Below are 27,951 nucleotides of genomic sequence, written 5' to 3' on the forward strand. Positions count from 1 at the left end.
GCGCCGTTGCCAGGAAGCAGGCGCGGGGCATACCGGGAAGTCGCGGAGGCGGCCCCTAAGAGGGTCATTTAAGCGGAAGTGTGCGCAGACCCAGGTGGGCGGGGAAAAGGCGGCCCGTCCTGCGGCCTTGCTACCCTAACTTAACGGCAGCCATTCGGAGGGTGCTTCCTGAATGACCTCGTGCGAGGCCTGTGGACCCCTCACACCCTGCGGAGTCTGCGCCACTGACTTCCGGTAACCGGGGTCTCCGTGACGTCAAACGCGGAGACTTCCGATTCCGCTTGGGAGGTCTGGCTCAGTTGCTTGGTCCTCCAGTTCTCGCCGTGGTCCCGAGGGTCCTCCCAAAGGACCAAGCAGGTGGCCGCTGCCGGCGTGGGGACAGGGTGTGAAGGCCCGTGTTTGAGGACTTGGAGCAGACCTTTTGTGCGCCCTCCTATCCAGCACTAATTTGTTGAACATCTACTCTGCAAGATGCTGTAACTAGCCTGGGATGAGTTGATGTGGTCTCTACTTTCATTTGCTTTAGAAGAGAGACTTGCAGAGAAGTAGGTACCCTACAGGGTAAGGTGTTGAGACACACAGGGCCAATATTGAGGTGAAGTGAGTTGGGCACTGAATGCAAGAGGAAGCCCCAAAACTCTGTAATCAAGGTAAATTCTAACACAGTTTCTTTAAAAATCAAAACTAATGCAAAAGAAAGGATCCATGTTTGACAAAATCTCACAGTTTTAAATAAACACAGCATTAGTAACCGTGCATTGCTGAGCCATGTTGGAGCCTGAGGGCAAAGGAGAAACTAGCAATTCTTATCCTGGAACTTAGCTGGTTGGGGAAGGATATGTTCAGTAATCTGGCAGATATGCAGAGACAGATGAGAAGAGTCCCTTGTTAGAGTGAAACTGGAGAATTCAGTTCCTCCCGGCTTGAAACTTGGAACTATGCTAATTAAGACAGGCCCTAGAGCCAAGGCCTCAAAGAAATTCTCAAACACTGATTATCAAAATAGAAAAACTGGATCCATATCAGGGACCCTGAACACTAGTTAACTGAAGCCTATGTTTTCTGATATATTAAGTGATCGAGGTTATCATTTTTATAGCTTAGGATTTTTTACTTTGACCCCACAAAACAAATATTCTGTGTTGTAGGATGATGACTATCTCAATATTAAAGTCTGCAGAAGTTCTGTACGTCAGCAGCCTCTATCCATGTCCAAAGAGCAGATTCCACGAAACCATTGAATTTGTGCCTTGTAACACTTGGGGAAAGCGAGAGAGAATGAAAAAGAACTCAGCTAGGTGGTGTTGGCTCAGAATCTAGGTAAGAACTAAGGTGCTAACACCTAATGTGTTCTATTTAAAGATTTCTTCATAACCTTTGCTGTTCATTTGATGGTGCTGAAAACAGTTACTTTGTTCCCCATCTGTGACATCAATTAAAAATGTGTTCTCTTGTTTTAAACAGGCAATTCTTCAGATGATCATGGGTATCCGAGGTCTAATGAGTTTTGTAGAAGATCATAGTAATGAGTTCTTCACTGATGTTAAGTTGCGAGACACAAAAATTATCATTGACGGTTATGCCCTCTTCCACCGGCTTTATTTCAGTTCAAACTTGGAGCTGCGGTATGGAGGGGACTATGATTCTTTTACAGATGTTGTACAAAAATTCTTTGAATCACTATTTGCTTGTAAAATCTGTCCATATGTTGTCTTAGATGGAGGATGTGACATTTCAGATAAGAAGCTTAACACTTTAAAGGATCGAGCTAGGGAGAAGATCCAGATGGCCCATTCCCTTTCTGTTGGAGGGGGTGGGTATGTGTGCCCCTTACTCATCCGAGAGGTGTTCATACAGGTTCTGACCAAGCTGCAGGTATGTTTCGTCCAGTGCTTTTCGGAAGCAGATCGGGACATTATGACCCTTGCTAATCACTGGAATTGCCCCGTCTTATCATCTGATAGTGACTTTTGCATTTTTGATCTGAAAAGTGGGTTTTGCCCATTGAATGGCTTTCAGTGGAGAAATGTGAACACCATCAAGGGCACACGAGACCGCTACATCCCTGCCAAGTGCTTTTTCCTCGATGCACTGTGCTGTCACTTTGGCATTATGAACAAAACGCTGCTGCCTCTTTTCGCGGTGCTCTGTGGAAATGACCACGTTAATCTGCCTGTCATGGAGACGTTCTTGAGTAAAGTACGACTCCCTCTTGGGGCTGCCAATTCTAAGGGTCGGAGACATCACCGAGTGCTGGGACTTCTAAATTGGTTGTCTCGTTTCGCTGACCCTACTGAAGCATTAGACAGCGTTCTGAACCATCTCCCCAAAAAGAGACGAGGAACCGTGAAGGAACTTCTGTGCAGATCCATGGAGGAGTACGTGCAGGCCCAGGGAAGGCTTCAGGACTTCTTCCAGCATGGTGCTTACACCTGCCCAGACACCTGGAATCCCGGTTTACCACCATGGGTGCTTGCGGCCTTAGCCAGGGGCCAACTGTCCCCTTTCATCAGTGATGCTCTGGTGCTGAGACGGACCATTCTCCACACACAGGTGGAAAACATGCAGCGACCAAACGCCCACAGAATCTCTCTGCCCATCCGGCAAGTCATCTATGGGCTCCTCCTGAATGCTCTTCCACATGTATGTAGTGTGGCCTGGGATGCACTGCCTCCTCAGCCTCCAACTTTCAGCGAAGTAGAAAGGATTAATAAAAATATCAAAACATCAATTGTTAATGCAGTAGAACTACCCAAGGATCATTCTGACTTAAGCAAATTGACTGAGGTAAGTGTTTGTAATACCACTGCAATTTCTGTAAATTACAGATTACAAAGTGCGTTCATGTGTATTAACTCTCAATATAACAAGCTGAGGTCGGTTGCTATATTGCCTCTATTTCGTAGCTGAGAAAACTAGAACTCTAAGTAAAGTATGTGAATCATCAGCCAGTGAGTTATCCATGTTAGGCCTCAAACCTAGATCCTTTAGTGCCAAATTTACCATTTCCACTGTACTTCAGTAGCATGTGTTATCTTTGTGGTTATTACTACTGGTGTGTTGTTAACTAGCTAGTAATAGAATGGAGTTAGTGACTAAAAATGAAAGGGAAAAAAATTCTGAGCTGCACAAAATGGAAAGTTTGCCTTCAGGCCTTGACCAAAGGCATAACGAATATCTCAGAGTACACTGAATTGCAATTAACAAAATTGATACTGATGCTTGGGCCTAGTTTTTCATGTTTATTGATGAGAACTTTTTTTTAGACTTGAGGTTTATGGCATCAGGATGATCTGCTTAGTTTGATACTGAAAACATGAGTTTTAACCTAACTCATTGTTGCTTAAACCTGAATAGCAGGCCAACCCCCTTTTCAAGTTAAAAAAAAGTCTCTTGGATCCCAGTCTTTACTTTGTTTTTTAGTAATATTACATATATATATTAAAAACTACAAATAGATATGAAGCTGCTTATATTTACAAATTAAATGCAGATAAAATCACAATTCCAATTGCAATACTTATTTGTGGGAGCGGGGGTAGGGGTGGGGGTTGGATCCCTGGTGGCTCAGAGGGTAAAGAATCTGCCTACAATGCAGGAGATGTGGGTTTGATTTTGGGTTGGGAAAATCCCATGGAGAAGGGAATGGCCACCCACTCCAGTATTCTTGCCTGGAGAACCCCATGGACAGAGAAGCCTGGCTGGCTACAGTCCATGGGGTCGCACAGAGTCAGACATGACTGAGCAACTAAGCTCATTAGATCCAACTCAGTATTCAGACTCAGGAGTCTCCCAGGCCACTCCAAGTGCCCATCAACTCCAGGATATAGGACCTCAGGACAGCATCCCTGGATGCTGAATCAGGAGCTGGAGTCCTCCCAAGATTATATACCATTGATTCTCCATGGCAGGTGATTTTGCCCCCAGGGGACACTTGGCGATGTCAGGGGACACTTGATTGGTAGTACTTGGGGAAGAGGCCTGTTGCTACTGCCATCTAGTTAGGAGAGGCCAAGTATGTTGCTGAACATCGTATATTTGGCAGAACAGCATCTTCAACCAAAAATCATTCATCCCAGAATGTCTACACAGGTGACCAGGAACTAGCCCTTTTAGCCTCCCCATTGGTAACAGCTCAGGCAGGATGAATAGGATTCACATCAGTAGGTCCAGGAGCCTTCTTGGCAATGAGGAATGACTGCTAATAGGAAAAGTTTTCTTTCTGGGGTGATGAAATGTTCAGGAATTAGTGATGGTTGCACGTGCTTATTTCTAGTGGTAAAGAACCCATCTGCCAGTGCAAAAGGCTTAAGAGACCCAGATTCGATCCCTGGGTCAGGAAGAGTCCCTGGAGGAGGGCATGGCAACCCACTCCAGTATTCTTGCTTGGACAATCCCATGGACAGAGGAGCCTGGCAGGCTATGTCCATAGAGTCACAAAGAGTCAGACATGACTGAAGTGAGTTAGCATGGCATGGCACAGCACAGGCATTCGTTCAGTTCAATTCAGTCAACTCAGTCATGTCCGACTTTGCGACTCCATGGACTGCAGCACGCCAGGCCTCCCTGTCCATCACCAGCTCCCGGAGTTTAATCAAACTCTTGTCCATTGAGCCAGTGATGCCATCCAATCATCTCATCCTCTGTTGTTCCCTTCTCCTCCCACCTTCAATCTTTCCCAGCATCAGGGTCTTTTCAAGTGAGTCAGTTCTTCACATCAGGTGGCCAAAGGATTGGAGTTTCAGCTTCAGCATCAGTCCTTCCAATGAATATTCAGGATTGATTTCCTTTAGGATTGACTGGTTGGATCTCCTTGCAGCCCAAGGGACTCTCAAGAGTCTTCTCCCAACACCACAGTTCAAAAGCATCAATTCTTCAGCGCTCAGCTTTTTTTACAGTCCAATTTTCACATCCATTCATGACCACTGGAAAAACCATAGCCTTCATTAGACGGATCTTTGTTGGCTAAGTAATGTCTCTGCTTTTTAATATGCTATCTAGGTTGGTCATAGCTTTTCTTCCAAGGAGCAAGCGTCTTTTAATTTCATGGCTGTAGTCACCATCTGCAGTGATTTTGGAGCCCCCAAAAATAAAGTCTGTCACTGTTTCCACTGTTTCCCCATCTATTTGCCATGAAGTGATGGGACCAGACGCCATGATCTTAGTTTTCTGAATGTTGAGTTTTAAAGCCAACTTTTTCACTCTCCTCTTTGAATGCATGGCATGGCGCGAATAAGCTAAAACCATTTTAAAGGGGTGAATTTTATGACATGGGAATTATGTCTCAGTTAAAGAAGGAAAAAGTCCCATTGGTCTGCTTTCCCACAGGATCTAATCTTTCTTGTAACAATTCCACATACATAACTTCTGAGGTCCCTGCAAGGGACATGCCTGATTACAAGTCACCATGCTCAGGGAAGCCCAAGATTGGACATTCACATCTGGTGTGTATAATTCATTTATCATTTAAGTCTACATGAGAGACATTCTTATCATGTTAAGTAGCACAACTGACTAGAGCTGAGCATAGGTCAGATTCCAAACAGGGATTTATTAAAACTTTACCCATACCAGTAAAAAATAAGTGTGGCTGTTAGCATGACTGATGGTGTCCTGAATCCTTATAGCTCTTCCTGTTCTTCTGCTGACCCTTCCCAGGAGTGTACTTGAGGGCCATCAGTCACTCCTCTGTCATAAGGGCTCTATGGTTAATAGAGACTTTTTAATAATCATTAGGACCCTGTGGCCTCTATGCTCTGCTAGTCACAAACAATGGAAATCTTTTCTGAAGCAGTCTGACTATGTCCATGAGACCAGTTACCCATTCACGAATTTTGACTTAGGAATGTATACCCTGTTTCCAAGCACCCACCCCCAGGTTAACTATAAATTGTCCCAATGGCCCCTGCAAATGCTTCTGATCGATTGTTGTCCACCAGATCCTGATCCCACCCTGAGTGAGTTACCTGATAATAAACCAATCCATTGATTATATGGAGCCACATGCCTCATTTTTCAGTCTCAAGATGCCTTCTCATTCCCTCTATCCTCCAACAGCAACATTCTAAAGGATGTGTTGCTGAAATTACATTTCTGCTCACAACATAAATGGTGCAATGTTGGAGGCCTTTTTTTTTTTTTTTTTTAATCTATGGCTTTATTGAGAAGTAACTGATGTACAATGAAATGTCTGTTTTAAGTGTGCATACTCTGATGAGTTTCGATGTACATTTACATCCGTGAATCCATCCTACAGTTAAGCTAATGAGTGCATCCATCAGCCCTAAATATTTCCTTTGCCGCTTTGCCCTTCATCCTTCCCTGCGTGTGTCCACATAGCAAAGTGCACAGATAATTTATACCTTGATGAGTTCTGACCAGCTTGACAGTTGCACATAAGGAGAACCCGGGTAAAGACTCATTATCAGCACCCCTGCTTGCCCCGTGTGGCTGCAGTCACTCTCTCCCTCACCTCTTGTGATCATTGTCTTCATCTCTAACAACACTGAATAGTTACTTTTTACACTTTATAAATCATCTGTCTTATTCAACATGATGTTCATGAGATTAATGAGATTCATTCATATCACTGTGTGTAGTTGCAGGTCATTCATTTCTCATTGCTGTGTATTTTTACATTGAGGGAATATGCCACAATTGATTTTTCCAGCTGTTTTTTTTTTTTAAATAGCTGATGGGCATTTGGGCAGTTTGCAGTTTAGGCTGTTAGGAATAGTGCTATGAACATCTGAGTGTACAGCATTTAGTAAACATATGGTCACATTTCAACAGAACGTGACAGTTGCACGTTGTCATATGTCCCAGCTACTCCATTCCTGGTTATACGTCAACTAGGAGAGTAGTAGCTGGGACATAAGACACACATACATTCCTCCTAGGAGACTGCCGAGTGCTCTTGTACAGTGGTTTCACCAGTAAATATTCCCACAGCAGTTTATGGGCATTCCTCTGACTACACCGTTACCCTTACTTGGTGTCTTCTATCCTTTTAAAACATTTTAGCTATTATGGTTGCCATCATTTTAGCCAATTTGATGGGTCTTAATTTGCATTTCTCCGATGACTTTATTTGAACACCTTTTCATGTGTTCATTGGCCGTGTGCATATTCTGTTAAGCTTCTCTTCAGTCTTTTCCCGTATTCCTGTTTTTTGGTTTATTCCTATATACAGGTCCTTTATCAAATAACATGCATTGTGGGGAGTATGCTGTGGATTGTCTTTTCACTCAAGTATGTTTTCATGAACAGAAGTTCTTAATACACTCTAAAATTTCATTATTTATGCCTATCACTTTTGTAACCTGCTTATTGCCTGCTCCAAAGTCATGAAAAAAATTTTTGCCTTTCACATTTAGATCTGAAATCTATCTGGAACTGATATTTGTGTGTGCGTATGGTATGACACAGGGGTTGGGACACTTTTCCTGCCTGAAAATCAAGTTGAGATAATGAGTACAGTGTGATAATACTCCTGGCTCAGTGGAGGTGACAAGTATGTACCTGTATTCAAAGTGAGGTGAGATCTTAGTTGTATCTGCAGATGTCATTTGGGTTTCCATTGGCACAGTCAATTCTGTATTCTCATTCATGCTGTTAGCTCTGATTAGCCCACGGTAATTCTAAAGGGTATCGGTGCAGATGTGATTCCAGAGATGTGAAGTTCACATATGGAAACTTTGTGATAGTATGTGTTTATTTTGTTTGCTTAACATGATGTGGCAATAGTACTTCACCTGGGATTTACCTGGTGGCCCAGTGGTAGGCAATCCGCCTTGCAGTGCAAGGGATGCAGGTTTGATCTATGGTCTGGGAAGATTCCACATGCTGCAGTTAAGCCTGCATGCCACAGCTGAGACTCGATGCAGCCAAATAAATATTTTTTTTTTAGCTTAAAAAATAATAATACTTCATCTGCTCTGTGCCAGCTCTTGTAATAGAAACTTTATAATCTCTTATTTAGTTCCCACAGTAACCACATAGGATAGAGTTTCCATTTTCACTGTGTTACTTGCGGCGGACAGAGCACCATTCAAGTGAACCCTCAAGAGGCTATCCATAAGGAGAGATGGAAGGGGTCGTTCTTGGAGAGTAAGGCAGTGTGCCAAGACCAGCCTCTCTCCTCTGCCTCTGTGGCAGCTTCTTCTGCAGATTTGTCAAAGTGGGATGAACCCTCACTAGATTTAAGGGCTGTGAGCAGAGCAGTTCCCCTTTGGGAAGGGAACATGGATGAGTGAGTCTTACGAAACATCTTGTGTAACTCATACTAGTGTCCATTATACAGATGATCAGACCTGACTGTAGAAAAGCTCAGAAACTTGCTCATGGCTGCAGAGTTAGTGAAGGGAGAACCTGTCTGAAGTCAAAGGCCAGACTCTGCTTGGTTTATAAAAGTTGTAACTTGGCTAGAGAATTCAATAATTTAAGCATTATGTCAGAAAAGAATTCATGTGTTTTCTTAGCTTTGCTTGGTATGTCCTTTTATCAGTTTAGGAGATTATGAGGAATATATTTAAATTTAAGTAATTAATGCTACTTCCCAAAGGGGTGGGTGACTGCTGTAAACCACTTTGTGTATTTCTAATTTTAAAAAGTTCATCAGAGTATCTAGTTATTAAAACCAGTACCTATAAATCATTGTATTAAAAGCTGTCATACATTGACAGTGAAACTGTGTTGTCAGTTACAATGTGTTTTACTTCAAGGTCACAGCTCCATTTTCAGCTGTTGCGAGGCGTTACATGCCGAGAAATGTGCCAGGCAGTCTCATCTTTCTAGAAAATTAAGAAGGAAGTCTTTTCTGGCTTTGTGCAGACACCACAAATACAAACTATTATTTTTCCTCTCAGAGTTTGATGGTGAAGTCACCCTGAGGTGCTCTTCTAATAGACCTAATTTCCTTTTCTGTGAAACTCTGTGACCTGTCCCTTATGTTTCTTAAATCTTAAGAAAACTATTCTTCAATTAAAAAAGAATAAAAATCGAAAAGAAAGAAGAAAAGATATTCATTAAGTTAAAATTATTTCAACCAGAGCCTGAAGCTCTCATAGCTTATTACTTTCTTTATGTGAAACCTGGAGTAAAAGTTGGTGTGGTGAGTTACTAGCATGATGCAGGCAGTCCGTAAATATTCCTGTTCCCCTGGAATATACCCGCCACTAGAAGTGGCCATCCTGGGGCAATTCTCTTGTGAAAGAAAACAGTAAGACATACATTTGAGTCAGGACCCAGACAAACAGAGGCTGTGTGGGATGCTGCAGAGGGTGCATGTCGTCCCAGTCTGCCTTCTGGAGGTGGTCAGTGATGCCCTCATGGAGGCCGGGGCCGGCACAGTCACTGGCAGGAAGGGTAGGGTTGAATGTAGATCTTTGTTTCTTAAAGCAGAAGTGTTAAAATGCAGATTTCTGGGCTCCCCTCAGATTTACTGAATCAGTTTTAAGGGATGGGGCCTGAGGATTGTTTTCACTAGCTTCCCGGGTGAGAGGCACACTGAAGATAACCAGCAGCCCACACGGGTTGTGGACCGGGGCACGGACTGATGCAAAAAAGGACCGCAGCACGTCCAGCCGGTCACCAAACTTATGCCAGCCCTCACGAAGGTTCTAAATGCTCTAAATGGGGCTCATTTTTTTCCACAGAAAGATAAAAAACTGACCTGGTTTCATTTGCATGAAAGTGTCTTCATACTAGAAAAAAAAAAAGACATTCCCCAAAGTAACTTGCAGAATGTCTGGTGTGTATTTCCAGCTCTCCTTGGCTAGCCGGCAGATGCTTCTGTTAGAAACGCTGAAGGTGAAACAGAGCCTCCTGGACCCAGTCCCTGCCGCGCTGAAGTTGCCTGTCGCTGTCAGCTGCTACTGGGTACAGCATGCAGAGGCCACGCTGAAGCTGCATCACCTCCAGGCCCTGCTGCTGGGGATGCTGCTGGGGCCCTTGCGTGCCATGGCCAGCAGCCCTGGTAGGTGCCTGCATGTTCCAGGAGTATGTCTTCATGAGCTACATGCATGTAATCAACAGTTGAAACAAACAAAAGTTCCCAGATTATTTACTTCCATCAGTTGTATCAGAACTTAGAAGTGGGGCACCCAGACAGCTCTGCTTCCTTGATCAATGTTTCTGAGCACCACGTGTGCCCTGACCCCAAGGGCACAGCGGTGAAGATGTGCTGATGCTGTCTCACGCACCTGCCCCACGGCACCTGAGACTGTCTTGAAAGCATGATTTTCATGTGCATTTTTTTCTCTGTGTTCCCTGTCCCTCTCTTCAGTGCAGCAGCAGCATCTGCCCTGGAGACTTACGTCCAATTGCCCATTAGTGGAACTTCTGAACACCTACAATAACAGTAAATGTGAATGCTTGTGCTGCTGTTTTTTGTTTTCTCCACTGCAAGTTTCTGTTAGTATGTAAGTTAATGATGGTAGAAATAGTGATTTCTCTTTCTATTAGAGAAATACACTTTGAGGTACTCTCATCTTCATTTCGGAGAAGGCAATGGCACCCCACTCCAGTACTCTTGCCTGGAAAATCCCATGGATGGAGGAGCCTGGAAGGCTGCAGTCCATGGGGACGCTAAGAGTCGGACACAACTGAGCGACTTCACTTTCAGTTTTCACGTTCATGCATTGGAGAAGGAAATGGCAACCCACTCCAGTGTTCTTGCCTGGAGAATCCCAGGGACGGGAAGCCTGGTGGGCTGCCGTCTATGGGGTCGCACAGAGTCGGACACGACTGAAGCGATGCAGCAGCATCTTCATTTAAACACCAGGTGAAATAAAATATTGAAGCATTGGAGCCTGTCAGTCCTCTAATGAAATTACCTTTTGTACAGGATTATGAGCTTTATCCAACATGTATAACAGTTGTCACACTCTAGAACAGCACTATCTAACATGATAGCTGTGAGCCACATGTGGCTGTTTAAAGTTGAACATTCAGCTTCTCAATGAACTCACATTTCAAATGCCCCGGAGCCACAAATGGCTAGAGGCTGCTGTACTGGACAACATTCCCATCATTGCAGGAAGTTCTGGACAGCGCTACTCTGACATTTGCTGCTTAAATTAAGTTCATGAAACAATGAGCCAACAGAGACTCCAGGACACCCCAGAGTGTGAGAGCCTCTGTCAGAAGAGACTATTGTAAGCAAGTAAGTTCCAGCCTGCTACCAATTAGGACAGAAATTAGGGTGTTTCCCCTCACCAAATAGAAACATAGTTTAAGAAGATTGTCAGAGCACCAGCCTATTAGGTTTTTACCTGAGTCCAAAAGAAGGGGCATGTCAAGGGTCTGTTTGTTTTCTTTTAGGAATGTGGACCCCCACCCCCACCCAGGCAGTCTCAGTGCCTTGGTGCTCGCTCATTGGTAAAAGGTGGGCCTCCTTTTCCTTCCTTCCAAGTTGGTCTGGAAGGCAGGCTGCATGTGGACCTGGGTACAGGCAGGTCTCCTGGGGTGGTTGCTGCTTTTCCTTCAACACTGAGCAGGTGGATGACTTGCCAGATTTTCTGAGAGTCTTGCTTTTGTTTTTTCCCCATAAAACAGAAGTTAAAGCGTGTTTTGAACACACGACTGTTCTTTGAGGAAATTTAGCAAAAGAGAATAGTAAAGAGAATGGAATTTTTCATAGTAATTGGTATTTTTCAGAGACAGATTTAGGGTTTGGAGAGTTCAAATGCAGATGTGTTTAAGGTCAGGTAGTAGATCAGAGGAAGAGATATTATTCTAAGGAAAAGTAAAGAATTTGGGGTTGAATAAACTTAGGTTGTCACTAAAAAGGCATCTCAGTATAAATATTTCAGTTTATATGTCGAAAGGCTTTTACACTGACATGAAAATAGCTAAGAGCCAGAAAAGAAAAGCATTTTGGTTATTTAAACTAGTTTTTTTCTTTATGGAATCTGAAGTTTTATATATGGAAAAATACTACAAGATGATACAGTGTTTTTGGAAATACTGCCCTTTGGCTGTGTCTCTTATCTAGAGGAGAAAGCTGTGCGGGGCGGTGGAGCTGAGACGCTGTATGCAGAGCTGCAGAGAGTGAAGGCACCTCCGGGCACACGGCTGGACCTGGACACCGCTCACGTCTTCTGTCAGTGGCAGTGTTGCCTGCAGATGGGGCTGTATCTCAACCAACTGCTGTCCACGCCTCTTCCGGAGCCAGACCTAACTCGGTAAGTAACTACCAGGAAGCCGGTTCAGGTGGCCGCAAGTCAAAGTTCTATTTACATTTAAAGCAAAGAAGGTTTTTTAACGAAACCAAATTTAGTATAATTGGTCTTGGATCACTGTTATACCTGAAGAACTATAATGCTAAGTTTAAAAAATATTAAATTATTTCCATATTTCCGAAGAAAGTTTCCATGATTTTTTTTTAAAGCTTTCCAAATTACAAAAAAAAATCAATTCCTTAAAGGTAAGAGGCAGTTGTTGATAGAGTGTAACTCTTCCCCTCATTTCTTTCAGATATCACAGTATGAAGGCTTTTTCTGATGATCTTACTGAAATATTCTCTACTTCTAGCCTCCGTAGTCCTGCTGCTCTTCTGTGTCTTTGTACTTGCATTTCTTACCACTTGGCATATTATTATTCATTCATTCATTCAGATGGTAAATATTTATTCTGTGCTAGGGTGTAGTGAGCAAAACATCTAAAAAGTCTGTTGTCACAGAGTTTTTAGTGATGTGACTATTAGATGCTTATGTTGATTTTTTTTTTGTCTGGGGCTTTTGTTTTGCCAGACAAATATGAAGGGAGAGACAGCCTGCATGCTAGGACGTGAGTTAATGTTTGGCTGTGGAGTGTAAAATGTGTAAGGAAAGGCTAGCAGTAGGGTGTGGGCCAGTGAAAAGGGTGGTAGGATCAACAGAGTGGCCATCTGAGTGATTTGTATATTTGAGGGAGTGAGTGAGAAAGATAAAAGGGAGATGGTTAGAAAATAGACTTGCAGTTACATATATCTCTGCACTTGATTATAAGCCCTGGGAGGGCTAAGGACTTGTTTGCTGTAGCCCCAGAGCCTCACATTCAGTAAAGTACTCACATATTTATTGAATAAATTAGTTTTATATAGAGGCATTTCATGTGTACTGGTATGACTTGAAATGTTTCAAGTTCAAAGCTTCCTAGCAGTAAATACTGTTGTTAATGTTACTGAAGGTAAGTCTGTGTGCTGGACACTCAGTGAGGCCAAACACCACCAGAATATTGCAGTTTGGAGCAGAGAAGGGTTTATTGCAGGGCCATGCAAGGAGATGGGTGGCTTGTGCCTTAAAAACCGAAAATTACCCCAAAAGCTTTCAGCAAAGCCCTTTTATAGGAAAAGTAAGGGAGGGCATGGTTAGTTGTTGCAAACTTCTTGGTGTCAGATCCTTTGTTCTTGGTCAGGTCCTGATATTCCTGTACACTTGTAACAAAACAGTTGTTATTCTCTGTTTTGAGAAAGGGAAGGAGAGGCATTAAATTCTGTTTCCTTGCTTCCTTGCGGCTTTTAACACCTAATTCCTTAAGCAAAGCGATGTTACCCCTCATTTTACTTGTTCAAAGTCCCAAGGCTTGACTTTCATCCTCTGAGGTCCAGGCTCTGGCTAAGAGCAGAGGGTCCTCATGTGGGCCAGTCCCCTGCCCAGGAGCACTCGTCCAGCACCCAGTCGGTCCTCGCACCCAGGCCTGGCTCGAGGCAGATCTCAGCTGCCAGTGCACTCAGGACCAGGTCCCCAGACCCTGTCCAGCCAGTCCTTAGCCTGGGACTCGGAGAACACCGCGATCAGCCTGTCCCCACATTGTCCTGGCACCCCTGTGTGACCCTGACTGTTGACAGAGTAGGACCTCTAACCACCTGGCTACCTCTCCTGTGCTGAGGGCCGGGTGCCTGCCTCTCCCGTTTCATGAGTGCAGTGCCTGAAGCTCTTGCTGCCAGCATGTCAGCCCATCAGGCCTGCCAGCTTGACAGCACCTGGGCCTCAGCTGCCCCCACAGACCCCCAGCAATCGCAGGTGGCCACACAAACCTGCTAACCCAGCCAGGCCCCTATTACATTAATACACCCTGGAACTTTCTACCAAATAAGATTAATTGCCCTTTGACCTATGGATTCTTTATTCCTTTCCTTTAATAATTTTGGCCATCCTTGACTGGATCCTCTCTAGTGACCACAGATCTATTTAAAACAAAACAGCAGAAACAGTTCCCTTAATAGTGATTTCAGCAGGAGAGTTGTTCCTGCATCTCAGCATCAAAGGCTCTTTAAGTCATGATGTATACTAAATAAATGGTGGTTCTCCATCAGTTGCTAAGGTACCAATCAACCTTGGCAGTAAGTTATATATTAATATTAAATCTGTGGCTTCCAGTTCATCTCAGCTTGTATTTGTGGAGTTTTTAATCCAAGTGAACCAATGACCTCACAAATGATGAAATTAAATTTTCTTGTATTCAACAGCCTACCTGTGTGTTTAATCAGAGGCATTTTAACTCCTTTTCTTTGAAGTGTTAAGAGGCCTGCTCAAATTGGGGCCAGTTGCAGAACCAGCAAGCACCCATCATTTACTTTGTAGATAAAAAGTTCTAAGTATTACCAGCCAAGAAGTAATCTTTGTAACAATTCAGTTCCTTCTTTCAAGAAACAGATTATCCTTGAGTAAGTAATAATGATTTTATAGAAGCAGTGTTCTCAGTATTTGATGCATCTGTTGAAGCCACGTTAGTGACAGCTGTCCCAGCGCAGGAGCCTCGACTGTAATGATACCCTCTCCTCTTCCCTGAGCAGACTGTACAGTGGCAGCCTGGTGCATGGTCTGTGCCGACAACTACTGACATCGGCCTCGGTGGAGAGCCTCCTGCGCTTGTGTCCTGAGGCCCAGCAACTCTACGAACATCTGTTCAGTGCCACAAGATCCTGTGCCCCTGCTGAACTATTCCTACCAAAGGGTAAATTAAATTCAAAAAGAAGAAAGCAGAAGAAATCAGGTATCAGCTGGTCAGAGAACAGAGTGGGAACCACCCTGAACGCCAGGAGTTGGCATGAAGGAAGCAATCCGTTTGAGCTGTTGATGGTGGAGACCTTGGAGAACGAGGAGGCCCCAGAGCTCAAATAAACTCAGTTTATAATTCTTATCAAGAATTTGTGTTACCTCCCTTGAAATGATAGTTTTTTCTTTAGAATTAATCTGTGAGAGGATAAACACTGCACTACTTTGAATTGCAAAGTATTTTGTATTCTGCTTTTGATAGTGATTTAAGTAAACTTTTTGTATTTCTTAAACATATGTGAAAACATGTTTGTACTTGCCACATTCCACTTCAGTAAGTTAATAATAGTCTAGTCTTCAAATTGCAGCAACTCAGTCTAAGCTATGTTTTTTCAAAAAGAACAGAAGTCCTATGTCAGTTACTTCCTATAAGCTGAAGCTGACTTATCATCATTTAAAACAACTTTTTTACATCTGTATCTTCTTCCTCCTTCATTAGGAAAGGTCTAGGCCCTGGAAGATAGAAGCAGCCAGACAGAAAATGAGACTCTTAAGTACTTTGACAAGAGCCCATGGCAGGGCTGATGAGCACTTTTAGAACAGAAATTGAAACTGTTAATTGTCCCAACAATAGAAGAAACAGCATCCTGGTGGTGAGATGTGCAAGTAATTTGATGTCATAGCCAGCATTTTTAAATGGAATTATCAGATACACATATCATGGATTGTGCAGCTTCTTACTGTGGACTGCAGTCAAGACTTTGAAAGGCACTGCTCTGGAACACACTAGAGGCTACCAACATTAGAAACACCTACAGAACGGTGAAGACATGGCCAGTTCTAAATAAAGAACTGAAAATAGAAAAGCAAGTGGAACGAATATATTTGGGCAAGATCTGAGAGTATACGCCAACCTTCATTTTTTATGTATTCATGCAAATGGCGTTCTGCTGTCTTTACTGTCTCATTGCTATATTCCATCAGCAGCTAAATGTGGTTTCAGCTGTTTTTTGAGCAGGCCTATCTTAAGTTACTTTTGTACTGTTCATGGGGTTCTCATGGCAAGAATACTGGAGTGGGTTGCCATTCCCTCCTCCAGTGGACCACGTTTTGTCAGAACTGTCCACTATGACCTATCTGTCTTGGGTGGCCCTACACAGTATGGCTCATAGTTTCATTGAGTTATGCAAGCATATAAGATCTTTGTCATATCAAAATTCTCTTCCTTGATTCTTGGAGCTGGGGTCCAGTGGAGAAATTATATTAGTAGCAGTGTCCTATTTCCTGGCTTATCATCAACACTGCTTTTTAAAAAAAATGTTTAATTAGAGGATAATTGCTTTACAATATTGTGCTGCTTTTTAAAACACCAACCTTGCATGAAAAACCATTCTTTCCCAGTTCTGCTTTGGCAAGTGTACTGATTTGATAGGCACCAAACTGAAGAGTGTAAGGCTACATAATTTAATTGTGTAGGGCTACAATTCAAAATTGAACTGTATCATTTACCTTTTTCTTGCATTAACAGGAATTTTTCAATCGAAGGAGCCTTCCTTCTTTCAGCAGAGGTAAGAAAACAGGTTCCTTTCTTTCACTGTTGGAATTAGGGCCATTCACTTGAAACTATCTAGCCTTGCAGTAAAGTTAAAATCTAATAATGTCCATTAACTCTTACTGTGAGAATTCAGGAAAGTTACCTACTCTGGTATGTATCTTCTCCTGTGTTCATTAAGCAAGAGGTCACAAGTGCTCCACAATACATCTGAGGGGGTTTACCAAAGAAATATGACATAGTACCTGACCCCCAAAGTCATACTTGTGTAAGCTGCAAGGGGAGGTGAGACAGTGAAATAATGAGAACATTTTATGATGCAGTTCATCAGATGCAAAATGGCAAAGTACAGACTGAAGGCTACAATCAGGAGAGATCGGCCATGAAGACAAGGAGGCGAAACCTGAGGATTCTCAGACGTGGCTTTTGAGCTTGGCTGAGAGAGAGAGATGTGATTCGGAGGAAGTACAGGTGGGGATGGGAGCATATGTAGAACGTCACATACTCCACTTGGAAAACCTGTTTCCTATGTTTTTTAATCAAGTCTTTAGACCTTGCTCTTTCTGATTCAGTTCTAGATACTGAAATTTCACTTGAGTCTTTGGGGATGTTAAGTCTTCAATTAGCAATTTAAGTAATAAAAAGGAACTTTGGACAGCTAAGATCAATAAATTTTAGGAATAAAGCTGGGGAGAGAAAAACACTATAATGTGATGTTGTTCTGTTTAGCTGTGATTAAACTTTTATTTTTACAAGTCCTTTTTGAGATACCTGGACATGGGAAGTTGAATATGTATATCCTTTAAATATAAATTTAAAGGCCTTTTTTTTTTTTGTCTTCACACTAATTTATTCTTTTTTTTTTCTTTTTTTTATTTTATTTTTAAACTTTACAATATTGTATTAGTTTTGCCAAACATCAAAATGAATCCGCCACAGGTATACCCGTGCTCCCCATCCTGAACCCTCCTCCCTCCTCCCTCCCCATACCCTCCCTCTGGGTTGTCCCAGTGCACCAGCCCCAAGCATCCAGTATCGTGCATCGAACCTGGACTGGCGACTCGTTTCATACATGATATTATACATGTTTCAATGCCATTCTCCCAAATCTCCCCACCCTCTCCCTCTCCCACAGAGTCCATAAGACTGATCTATACATCAGTGTCTCTTTTGCTGTCTCATACACAGGGTTATTGTTACCATCTTTCTAAATTCCATATATATGCGTTAGTATACTGTATTGGTGTTTTTCTTTCTGGCTTACTTCACTCTGTATAATAGCTTCCAGTTTCATCCACCTCATTAGAACTGATTCAAATGTATTCTTTTTAATGGCTGAGTAATACTCCATTGTGTATATGTACCACAGCTTTCTTTATCCATTCATCTGCTGATGGGCATCTAGGTTGCTTCCATGACCTGGCTATTATAAACAGTGCTGCGATGAACATTGGGGTACACGTGTCTCTTTCCCTTCTGGTTTCCTCAGTGTGTATGCCCAGCAGTGGGATTGCTGGATCATAAGGCAGTTCTATTTCCAGTTTTTTCTTAATAATTATGACAAAGGAATTCAAATTAATTTCATATTTGAATTTCTAACTCAAACCAATTAGTTTTAGAAGCTAGAAAGATCTTACAATTATCTTTTCCTCCTTTGTGCATAAAATAAATGAACCAATGACTATGCCTCAGTTACCCTATCTGCTGGAGTAGGAAATGGCAACCCACTCCAGTATTGTAGCCTGGAAAATTCCATAGACAGAGGAGCCTGATGGCTACAGTTCCTGGGGCTGCAAACAGTTGGACACGACTGAGCATACACACACACCCTATCTGTAAAACTGGAATCAGAATAGTTCACATTGTTGTCCAAGGGATAAAATGATGTGTACTTTTAGTTAGCACAAGTGGCTCTAAAACATGCCACAAGTGACAGCTATTATTAAATCCACACCTGAGAGCTAAGAGCAAAGCAAGGGCTCTGGGAGAAATGAGGGTGCTGGGCAGAAACATACGGCATTGTGAAACCAGTGGCTGCCAGAGCTCATGGCAGACTCTTGCAGAGGCAAAGCAAGTCAACATTGTTAAATACGGCCGAGTTGAGAAGGGCAAGAATGTGAGAACATTAGCGCAGCTTTAGCAGAGCTGCCAGAGAAGGCAATGGCACCCCACTCCAGTACTCTTGCCTGGCAAATCCCATGGACGGAGGAGCCTGGTAGGCTGTAGTCCATGGGGTCGCTAGAAGTTGGACACAACTGAGTGACTTCACTTTCACTTTCATGCACTGGAGAAGGAAATAGCAGCCCACTCCAGTGTTCTTGCCTTGAGAATCCCAGGGACAGGGGAGCCTGGTGGGCTGCCGTCTCTGGGGTCCCACAGAGTCGGACACAACTGAAGTGACTTAGCAGCAGCAGCAGAGCTGCCAGGCTGAAGCCACACTGGAAAGTGAAGAAGTGCTGGGAGAGTGCGAAGCAGCAGCCAAGCTCAACTCCAGGAAACAATGAATAAAGACCAGAAGGAACAGGCCCTGTGTGAGCATTTTGCTGCTTCGGTCCTTTTTTCTTATCAAGGAATTTTCTGTAGTGTTTTTAAACCCAATTTGAGACTTCAGGATGTGTTTAGAGACAAGAGAAAATTAGGAGCAAGTGTTACCTTTTCCTGCAGCTGCAAGGGTTATATCCTGACCCTATCCCATAACCCTAAGGAGACCAGTCTCCCACATAGGCTTCCAGAGTTCACGGAACACTGCTGTCTAGCACATGCCATCTGGCTGGTTTGCACACCACAAACCCAGCAGCACCCAGCAAGCAGTCACTCGCAAGACCAGGAGAAATAATTCCACTTCTGTGAAAGGACAAACTCTCACTAGTATCTGACTCCAAACACAGTGAGCCTGGATTCTTAGTGCGGTGTTAATGGAGTACTCAGTATTTATCTCTGGTGCATTTCAGTCAGGGCAGCTAGAAATGATTCTGTACTTGTACCAATTTAAAATGAAATAATCTTTATTTTGGAGAGATGTCTATTAAAAAGATGGCTCTCCACTTGTAGCAACAGCTTTCTGAGCCATACAGGATACGTTGCTTTAGCATTTCTTTCCAGGTCTGAATAATAGTATAATTCAAGCCCATCCAGCTATAATAATTCTTAGATGAGAACTTCCTGCTGAGGAAGAGCATTTTAAATTTCAAAGGCATGGACTGCCCCCAGGCAGTGTACCAGTCTGTTAAAATGGGTGAAAGAAATGAAGAGGTAAAACATGGAGAATTGTTCCAGCTAGTTTCACTGGATTTGGTGTTCAGGGAGAGAAATTCCATATGTTACATATGCACATTCAATCACTTTTTTTTTTTTTTTGGCCTCACAATGTGGGATCTTAGTTCCCCAAGACTGAATTCGGGCAACACCAGTGAAAGTGCCAAGGTCTAACCACTGGACCACCAGGGAATTCCCCCACATGCAGTCATTTATTCCTAACTAGTATAGATAACATTTTAGGTATTTGGTTAATATAGCTAAAGTTTTTATTAAAAAACCTAAATTGTACATATTTTAAGAAATTTTCCCATTATCACTTTAGGAGATACTTGGAGATTTCTATGTACAATATAACACACTATCATCAGGATCAAGGAATACCTAGGAATGTTTTTGCAAAAAACAAAATTAAACAATAAAAATGTATCAATGCTGGATTTTTGATAATTTGTTAAGACTGAAACATAACCATCACATGAGCTAGCATACAAGATTGGGGAAACTTTTCAGGCATGTTGATGTATATAATTAGGGCTTTTTGGAGGATTAACTGAAGTGCTTGCTCTTCTTGAAAAACTGCTGTATGTGTATCCAGACATCACCCCCTTCCCCATCTTCCTGTGTCTGGCTTATTTGTGTTCTTGTAACGATGGAATAAAGCAAAGGATGTGGACAGGAAAAACAAGTCTACTCTGCAGTGTCTCAATGCATTCTGTCATGGATGCAGAGTGATGAGCTCTATTTCAAAATAGGTGGATTAATGTACTTCTTAAAAGTCAACTTGCTCTGCTATAGAAACCTTTGAGTAAATACATATTAATATTACTCTAAAAAATGGAGTTAATAAACATACCAATGAGAACAGCTATAAATCACTGTTGAAACTGCCACAACAACACAGCATTTTTATGTTTTCATTAAAAAAAAAAAAAACCTTATTTTCAGATTTCCTATTCAGCTGTCATTCAGTATTTCTATACGATGGGGTGTAGTTGAAAATGAGGGAACTGGGGGTTCTGTTGTGGACTGTTGCTGTTTTTTAGTCCCTAAGTCATATCCAACTCTTTTGCAACCCCAAGGACTGTAACCCACCAGGCTCCTCTGTCCATGGGATTTACCAGGCAAGAATTCTGGAGGGGAATGCCATTTCCTTCCCCAGGGGATGTTCCCAACCCAGGGATTGAATCTCTGTCTCCAGCATTAGTAGGTGGATTCTTTACCACGGAGGCACCAGGGACACCCTGGTGGATATGTTAAGTTAAACATAGCTTTTACGTGCTTAAGTAGAGAGAAGCCTAAATTAAAGTCTTTGAGTGTTATCATGAAGTGTTTTCCTCCTTCTCTGTTTACAAATATCTCCAATAAGTATATTGTACTATTGTAATCCTTTAAAAAAGAAAGAGGAATTAGACATCAAATTGTCAACATTTGCTGGATTGTAGAAAAAGCAAGGAAATTTCAGAAAAATCCATCTGTTTCATTGACTACGCTAAAGCCTTTGTCTGTGTAGATCATGACAAACTCTGGAACGCTCTTAAAGAGATGGGAATACCAGATCATCTTACCTATCTCGTGACAAACCTATGTGCAGGTCAAGAAGCAAGTGAGAACCCCCTGTGGATCAACCGATTGGTTCAAGATCAAGAAAGGGGTACAAACAGGGTGCTGTCACCCTGTTTGTTTAACCTGTATGCTGAACACATCATGAGAAATCCTGGGCTGGATGAGCTACAAACTGGAATCAAGATAGGTGAGAGAAACATCAACAACCTCAGATACACAGATGATACAGTCTAATGGGAAAGCAAGAGGAATGAAAGAGCCTCCTGATGAGAGTGAAGGAGGAGAATGAAAAGAACTGGCTTAAGACTAAATATTAAAAAACTAAGATCATGGCATCCGGCCCTATTACTGCATGGCAAAAAGGGGAAAACGTAGAAGTAGTGACAGATTTCCTTTTCTTGGGCTTCAGAATCACTGTGGATGGTGATGACTGCAGCCATGAAATCAGAAGATGATCACTTCTTGGCAAGAAAGCGATGACAAACCTAGGCATTATGTTGAAAAGCAAACACGTTACTCTGCCAACAAAGGTCTGTATAGTCAAGGCTATGGTCTTCCCAGAGGTCACGTATGGTTGTGAGACCTGGATCATAAAGAAGGCAGAACGCCAAAGAACTGATGCCTTCGAATTGTGGTGCCAGAGAAGACTCCTAAGAGTCCCTTGGACAGCAAGATCAAACCAGTCAATATTAAGAGAGATCAAGACTGAATATTCACTGGAAGGACTGATGCTGAAGCTCCAGTATTTTGGTCATCTGATATGAACAGAAAACTCACTGGAAAAGTCCCTGATGATGGGAAAGATTGAGGGCAGAAGAAGAGGCCATCAAAGGATGAGATGGCTGAATGGCATCACGGACCCAACGGGCAAGAGTTTGGGCAAGCTCTGGGAGATGGTGAAAGACAGGGATGCCTGACATGCTGCAGTCCATGGGGTCGAAGAGTCGGACATGACTGGGTAACTGAACAACAACTATTATAATCAGAGAACTGTCTGTAATAGTTAAGATTCTAGGAAGGACACCATTAAGAAAGCAAGCTTCTGACAGTCCCTTGTCTAGCCCCCCAAAACTGAGGAAAATAAGAGGCAAAAATGGTGGGCAGGGGGCCTTTGGTACTGAAACCTGGGAATGGTGACATTCACAAATCCGAGTTCCCAATCAAAGCACTATAGCTCTGTAAGCTCCCACATTTATGCAAGTTTTTTTAAAACACACCCTATTATGATCATCATAAATCATTTTGCAAAGCTGTTTTTGGTAAGTCGAATAGCCAAGGGGAATTCACGAAGGAATCCTGTCATAACTTTACTGTAGAAATATATTGTGCAAATATGTTGGTTTTGTTGTAACATATATGCAAATATGTTACACAGTCCAGTCTGTGTAAGACTGGACTGATAGTATATTTTGGATAATATACTTCAGCCTGCTCAAACAATGATGCCTGTTTTTGTGTTTGTGTTAGGAAGAAGCAACTGACAAGAAGGAAGTCCATCCAAGGGGGTGAGGACAGGTAAACAGAGGAGCAGGTGAGTGGGGTTGTGTGTGTGGGCAGGGGGAGAGGGTGGGGGGGAAGGAGGCCGTGTGTGTGTTGAAAAGCATAAGTCACATGGGACAACAGAACAGAACAGAACACCCCAGCCCATTGTAAGAGGGAGCCTTGGTGATGAGCTGGACCAGTAACAGCTGCCATGTCCTTCCTGTTGATGATGTTCTGAGAACAGACTGAGTCTCTGACTTTTTCCGCAGACAGGAACCTTGGTGGAGACCCAGGAGTCACTGACAGCAAACCTGGTATCAGCTGCATCCATTTCAGACAGAATACCTTGTTCAGAAACTGGAGGATAGAGAAGATTGATGCCCCCTCCTTTCTGGTCCACTGAACACACTGCAGAGGCCTTATTCTGCTCTTTGTGAACAGCTGCATCAGGGGCAACCTTCTATGAAAGACCAACATGAATGCAGTGGTAAACAATATGGAAGTGAATGTGAGTACTTGTGTGTGAATAAAATTTGCGGGCAATGGTCTGTCATCCCCTAGATTAAATTAACAGCCCTATGTGGGTGAGTTAGGAAAATATTAAACAGTTTCTCTTAATTTTTAACACCTCTAATTCATGGGCTATCTATCTAGACCTACTCCCTGAAGAAAGATGGTTATAAATTCCAATGCAGTCATATTATGCAACTATATGGATGAATATGATAAAGGACCATGAAGACACACTCATTTATAACTACCTAAAATTCATCAATCTGGGGTGGCAGCCGAGAGGAGCAACCCCACGTCCAAGATCAGGAGGGGTGGCAATGAGGAGATACCCCTCGTCCAAGGTAAGGAGCAGTGGCTGCACTTTGCTGGAGCAGCCGTGAAGAGATACCCCACATCCAAGGTAAAAGAAACCCAAGTAAGACAGTAGGTGTAGCTAGAGGGCATCAGAGAGCAGACAAACTCAAACCATAATCAAAGAAAACTAGTCAATCTAATCACATGGACACAGCCTTGTCTAATTCAGTGAAACTAAGCTATGCCATGAGGGGCCACCCAAGACAGCTGGGTCATGGTGGAGAGGTCTGACAGAATGTGGTCCATTGGAGAAGGGAATGGCAAACCACTTCAGTATTCTTGCCTTGAGAACCCCATGAGCAGTATGAAAACACAAAATGATAGGATACTGAAATAGGAACTCCCCAGGTCGATAGGTGCCCAATATGCTACTGGAGATCAGTGGAGAAATAACTTCAGAAAGAATGAAGGGATGGAGCCAAAGCAAAAACAATACCCAGTTGTGGATGTGACTGGTGATAGAAGCAAGATCCGATGCTGTAAAGCACAATATTGCATAGGAACCTGGAATGTTAGGTCCATGAATCAAGGCAAATTGGAAGTGGTCAAACAAGAGATGGCAAGAGTGAACATCAACATTCTAGGAATCAGCGAACTAAAATGGACCGGAATGGGTCAGTTTAACTCAGATGACCATTATATCTACTACTATGAGCAGGAATTCCTTAGAAGAAATGGAGTGGCCATCGTGGTCAACAAGTCTGAAATGCAGTACTTGGATGCAATCTCAAAAACGACAGAATGATCTCTGTTTGTTTCCAAGGCAAACCATTCAATATCACAGTAATCCAAATCCATGCCCCAACCAGTAACACTGAAGAAGCTGAAGATGAACTGTTCTATGAAGACCTACAAGACCTTTTAGAACTAACACCCAAAAAAGATGTCCTTTTCATTATAGGGGACTGGAATGCAAAAGTCGGAAGTCAAGAAACACCTGGAGTAACAGGCAGATTTGGCCTTGGAATACGGAATGAAGCAGGGCAAAGGCTAATAGAGTTTTGCCAAGAGAATGCACTGGTCATAGCAAACACCCTCTTCCAACAACGCAAGAGAAGACTCTACACATGGACATCACCAGATGGTCAACACCGAAATCAGACTCATTATATTCTTTCCAGCCAAAGATGGAGAAGCTCTATATAGTCAGCAAAAACAAGAACAGGAGCTGACTGTGGCTCAGATCATGAACTGCTTATTGCCAAATGCAGACTTAATTGAAGAAAGTAGGGGAAACCACTAAACCATTCAGGTATGACCTAAATCAAATCTGTTATGATTATACAGTGGAAGTGAGAAATAGATTTAAGGGACTAGATCTGATAGAGTGCCTGATGAACTATGGACGGAGGTTCGTGACATTGTAAAGGAGAAAGGGATCAAGACCATCCCCATGGAAAAGAAATGCAAAAAAGCAAAATGGCTGTCTGGGAGGCCTTACAAATAGCTGTGAAAAGAAGAAAAGCAAAAAGCAAAGGAGAAAAGGAAAGATACAAGCATCTGAATGCAGAGTTGCAAAGAATAGCAAGGAGAGAGAAAGCCTTCCTCAGGGATCAATGCAAAGAAATAGAGGAAAACAACAGAATGGGAAAGACTAGAGATCTCTTCAAGAAAATTAGAGATACCAAGGGAACATTTCATGCAAAGATGGGCTCGATAAAGGACAGAAATGGTATGAACCTAACAGAAGCGGAAAATATTAAGAGGTGGCAAGAATACACAGAACTGTACATAAAAGAGCTTCATGACCAAGATAATCACGATGGTGTGATCACTCACCTAGAGCCAGACATCCTGGAATGTGAAGTCAAGTGGGCCTTAGAAAGCATCACTATGAACAAAGCTAGTGGAGGTGATGGAATTCCAGTTGAGCTATTTGAAACCCTGAAAGATGATGCTGTGAAAGTGCTGCACTCAATATGCCAGCAAATGTGGAAAACTCAGCAGTGGCCACAGGACTGAAAAAGGTCAGTTTTCATTCCAATCCCAAAGGCAATGCCAAAGAATGCTCAAACTACCGCACAATTGCACTCATCTCACACACTAGTAAAGTAATGCTCAAAATTCTCCAAGCCAGGCTTCAGCAATACGTGAACCGTGAAATTTCAGTTCAAGCTGGTTTTAGAAAAGGCAGAGGAACCAGAGATCAAGTTGCCAACATCCACAGGATCATCGAAAAAGCAAGAGAGTTCCAAAAAAACATCTATTTCTGCTTTATTAACTATGCCAAAGCCTTTGACTGTGTGGATCACAATAAACTGTGGAAAATTCTGAAAGAGATGGGAATACCAGACCACCTGACCTGCCTCTTGAGAAACCTATATGCAGGTCAGGAAGCAACAGTTAGAACTGGACATGGAACAATGGACTGGTTCCAAATAGGAAAAGGAGTTTGTCAAGGCTGTATATTGTCACCCTGCTTATTTAACTTCTATGCAGAGTACCGCTAGGCTGGAAGAAACACAAGCTGGAATCAAGATTGCTGGGAGAAATATCAATAACCTCAGATATGCAGATGACACGGCCCTTATGGCAGAAAGTGAAGAGGAACTCAAAAGCCTCTTGACGAAAGTGAAAGAGGAGAGTGAAAAAGTTGGCTTAAAGTTCAACATTCAGAAAACTAAGATCATGGCATCCAGTCCCATCACTTCATGGGAAATAGATGGGGAAACAGTGGAAACAGTGTTAGACTTTGGGCTCCAACATCACTGCAGGTGGTGACTGCAGCCATGAAATTAAAAGACGCTTACTCCTTGGAAGGAAAGTTATGACCAAGCTAGATAGTATATTGAAAAGCAGAGACATTACTTTGCCAACAAAGGTCCATCTAATCAAGGCTATGGTTTTTCCAGTAGTCATGTATAGACGTGAGACTTGGACTATGAAGAAAGCTGAGCAGCAAAGAATTGATGCTTTTGAACTGTAGTGTTGGAGAAGACTTTTGAGAGTCCCTTGGACTGCAAGGAGATCCAACCAGTCCATTCTAAAGATAAGTCCTGGGTGTTTTTTGGAAGGAATGATGCTAAAGCTGAAACTCCAGTACTTTGGCCACCTCATGCGAAGAGCTGACTCATTGGAAAAAGACTCTGATGCTGGGAGGGATTGGGGGCAGGGGGAGAAGGGGATGACAGAGGATGAGATGGATGGATGGTATCACTGACTCGATGGACATGAGTCTGAGTGAACTCCGGGAGTTGGTGATGGACAGGGAGGCCTGGCGTGCTGCAATTCATGGGGTCACAAAGTGATGGACATGACTGAACGACTGAACTGAACTGAAAATCCATCTAGCAATGCTTCAGTATGAAAGCTGTCATGTCCTTTTTATCAAGCATACATTTTTCTGCCATTTGGTTGGGGCCTGCTATGTATTGCTCAAAGATAATATTTTGTGCGACTCACATAACCAGTTGTTTCATATTGGCTTTTAAGGTGCCGACTTGATGAAAAATGAAAAATCGTCAAGGCATTATGGTATTTTATAACCACAGATGACACCAAATTGTTACTTCTAACTGTATAACAGGGAAGGCCTCAATATAAAACTAATATAGCTGAGTGAATTGGTATTTAAAAAAAAAAAAACATGTATCCAAGAGCCTTTTCTTTTTTTTTTTAATTCAAAGGCTGAAAATACTCAGAAAACAAAAATAACATCTTTAGGATCATGTAGAACAATGTGCCCAATTTCCCACACTGTGCTTTAATACTGTGAGATATAATTTCTACCCTTATCTAAGTAGCAAGAATGCAATTACTGCTGAAGAAATAATGGTGATGGGGCATCTGGGACTGATGTATGAAGGCAGTTCAGCCAGGCCAGTAGCCTTGGGGCCACTGTAGATGTATGGGCCTTTGCCAGGATATCTGCCAATTTGGCTAGACTCAAACACAAAGGGAACAGAATGGCAGAGCCAGGTACGTCCTGTGATCCGCACAGGAAGCACTGCCTCCCTGGAGCAGTGCAGACACGGGCAGGCCCCACACTCTCAGGTACATGGAGTGCTGGCAGGTCTACATCAGAGGGGAATTTACAAGGATCAAAACTAAAGCCTCAAAATGTTTTTCCTACCCAAACTTCCACCACCTAAATTTACTCTGAATAAATCAGAAGATTATAGCAAATTTCTATCTGCATTTATCACTTAAGTGGCTTATACTTAAAATTTAAGCTTTCTAAAAAATAAAATCCCACAACTGTATATGCAAACTTATGGCTCCATTTATTTTAACCAGTATTTACCCCTC

General features: G+C 42.6%; 1 protein-coding gene and 1 long non-coding RNA gene across 9 annotated transcripts; both read left to right on the forward strand.

The window, feature by feature from the left end:
- The first annotated feature begins 7 nt into the window (after nt 1-7).
- ASTE1 (asteroid homolog 1) lies at nt 8-22,880 on the forward strand. Of its 8 annotated transcripts, none has more exons than XM_061421620.1 (7): nt 108-650; nt 1,149-1,320; nt 1,465-2,787; nt 9,766-9,976; nt 11,996-12,185; nt 14,780-14,940; nt 15,481-22,806. In XM_061421620.1, exons 3-7 carry the CDS (start codon nt 1,477-1,479, stop codon nt 15,489-15,491), a joined length of 1,884 nt encoding a protein of 627 aa, XP_061277604.1. In that variant the 5' UTR covers nt 108-650; nt 1,149-1,320; nt 1,465-1,476; the 3' UTR covers nt 15,492-22,806. The 8 variants fall into 8 exon arrangements, with proteins under 8 accessions (XP_061277578.1, XP_061277604.1, XP_061277586.1 ...); XM_061421602.1 differs by lacking the exon at nt 15,481-22,806 and having other exon boundaries at nt 1,465-1,625; nt 1,718-2,787; nt 14,780-15,276; XM_061421594.1 differs by lacking the exons at nt 108-650; nt 15,481-22,806 and adding an exon at nt 8-94 and having other exon boundaries at nt 14,780-15,276.
- A 3-nt stretch (nt 22,881-22,883) lies between these two features.
- LOC133250464 (uncharacterized) lies at nt 22,884-27,905 on the forward strand. Its single transcript, XR_009737335.1, has 2 exons — nt 22,884-23,344; nt 23,491-27,905. It is a non-coding gene; the product is annotated as an uncharacterized LOC133250464 (long non-coding RNA).
- Nucleotides 27,906-27,951: the final 46 nt, after the last annotated feature.

The sequence above is a fragment of the Bos javanicus genome, chromosome 1, assembly GCF_032452875.1.
Source record: "Bos javanicus breed banteng chromosome 1, ARS-OSU_banteng_1.0, whole genome shotgun sequence".
In the NCBI taxonomy this organism is placed as follows: domain Eukaryota; kingdom Metazoa; phylum Chordata; class Mammalia; order Artiodactyla; family Bovidae; genus Bos; species Bos javanicus.

Coding starts and splice junctions, on each gene's coding strand:
- ASTE1 (XM_061421594.1), top strand. CDS start 1,477: ATGATCATGGGTATCCGAGGTCTAATGAGTTTTGTAGAAGATCATAGT. Junction 2,788..9,765: donor ACTTAAGCAAATTGACTGAG/GTAAGTGTTTGT, acceptor GTGTATTTCCAG/CTCTCCTTGGCTAGCCGGCA. Junction 12,186..14,779: donor CCGGAGCCAGACCTAACTCG/GTAAGTAACTAC, acceptor TTCCCTGAGCAG/ACTGTACAGTGGCAGCCTGG.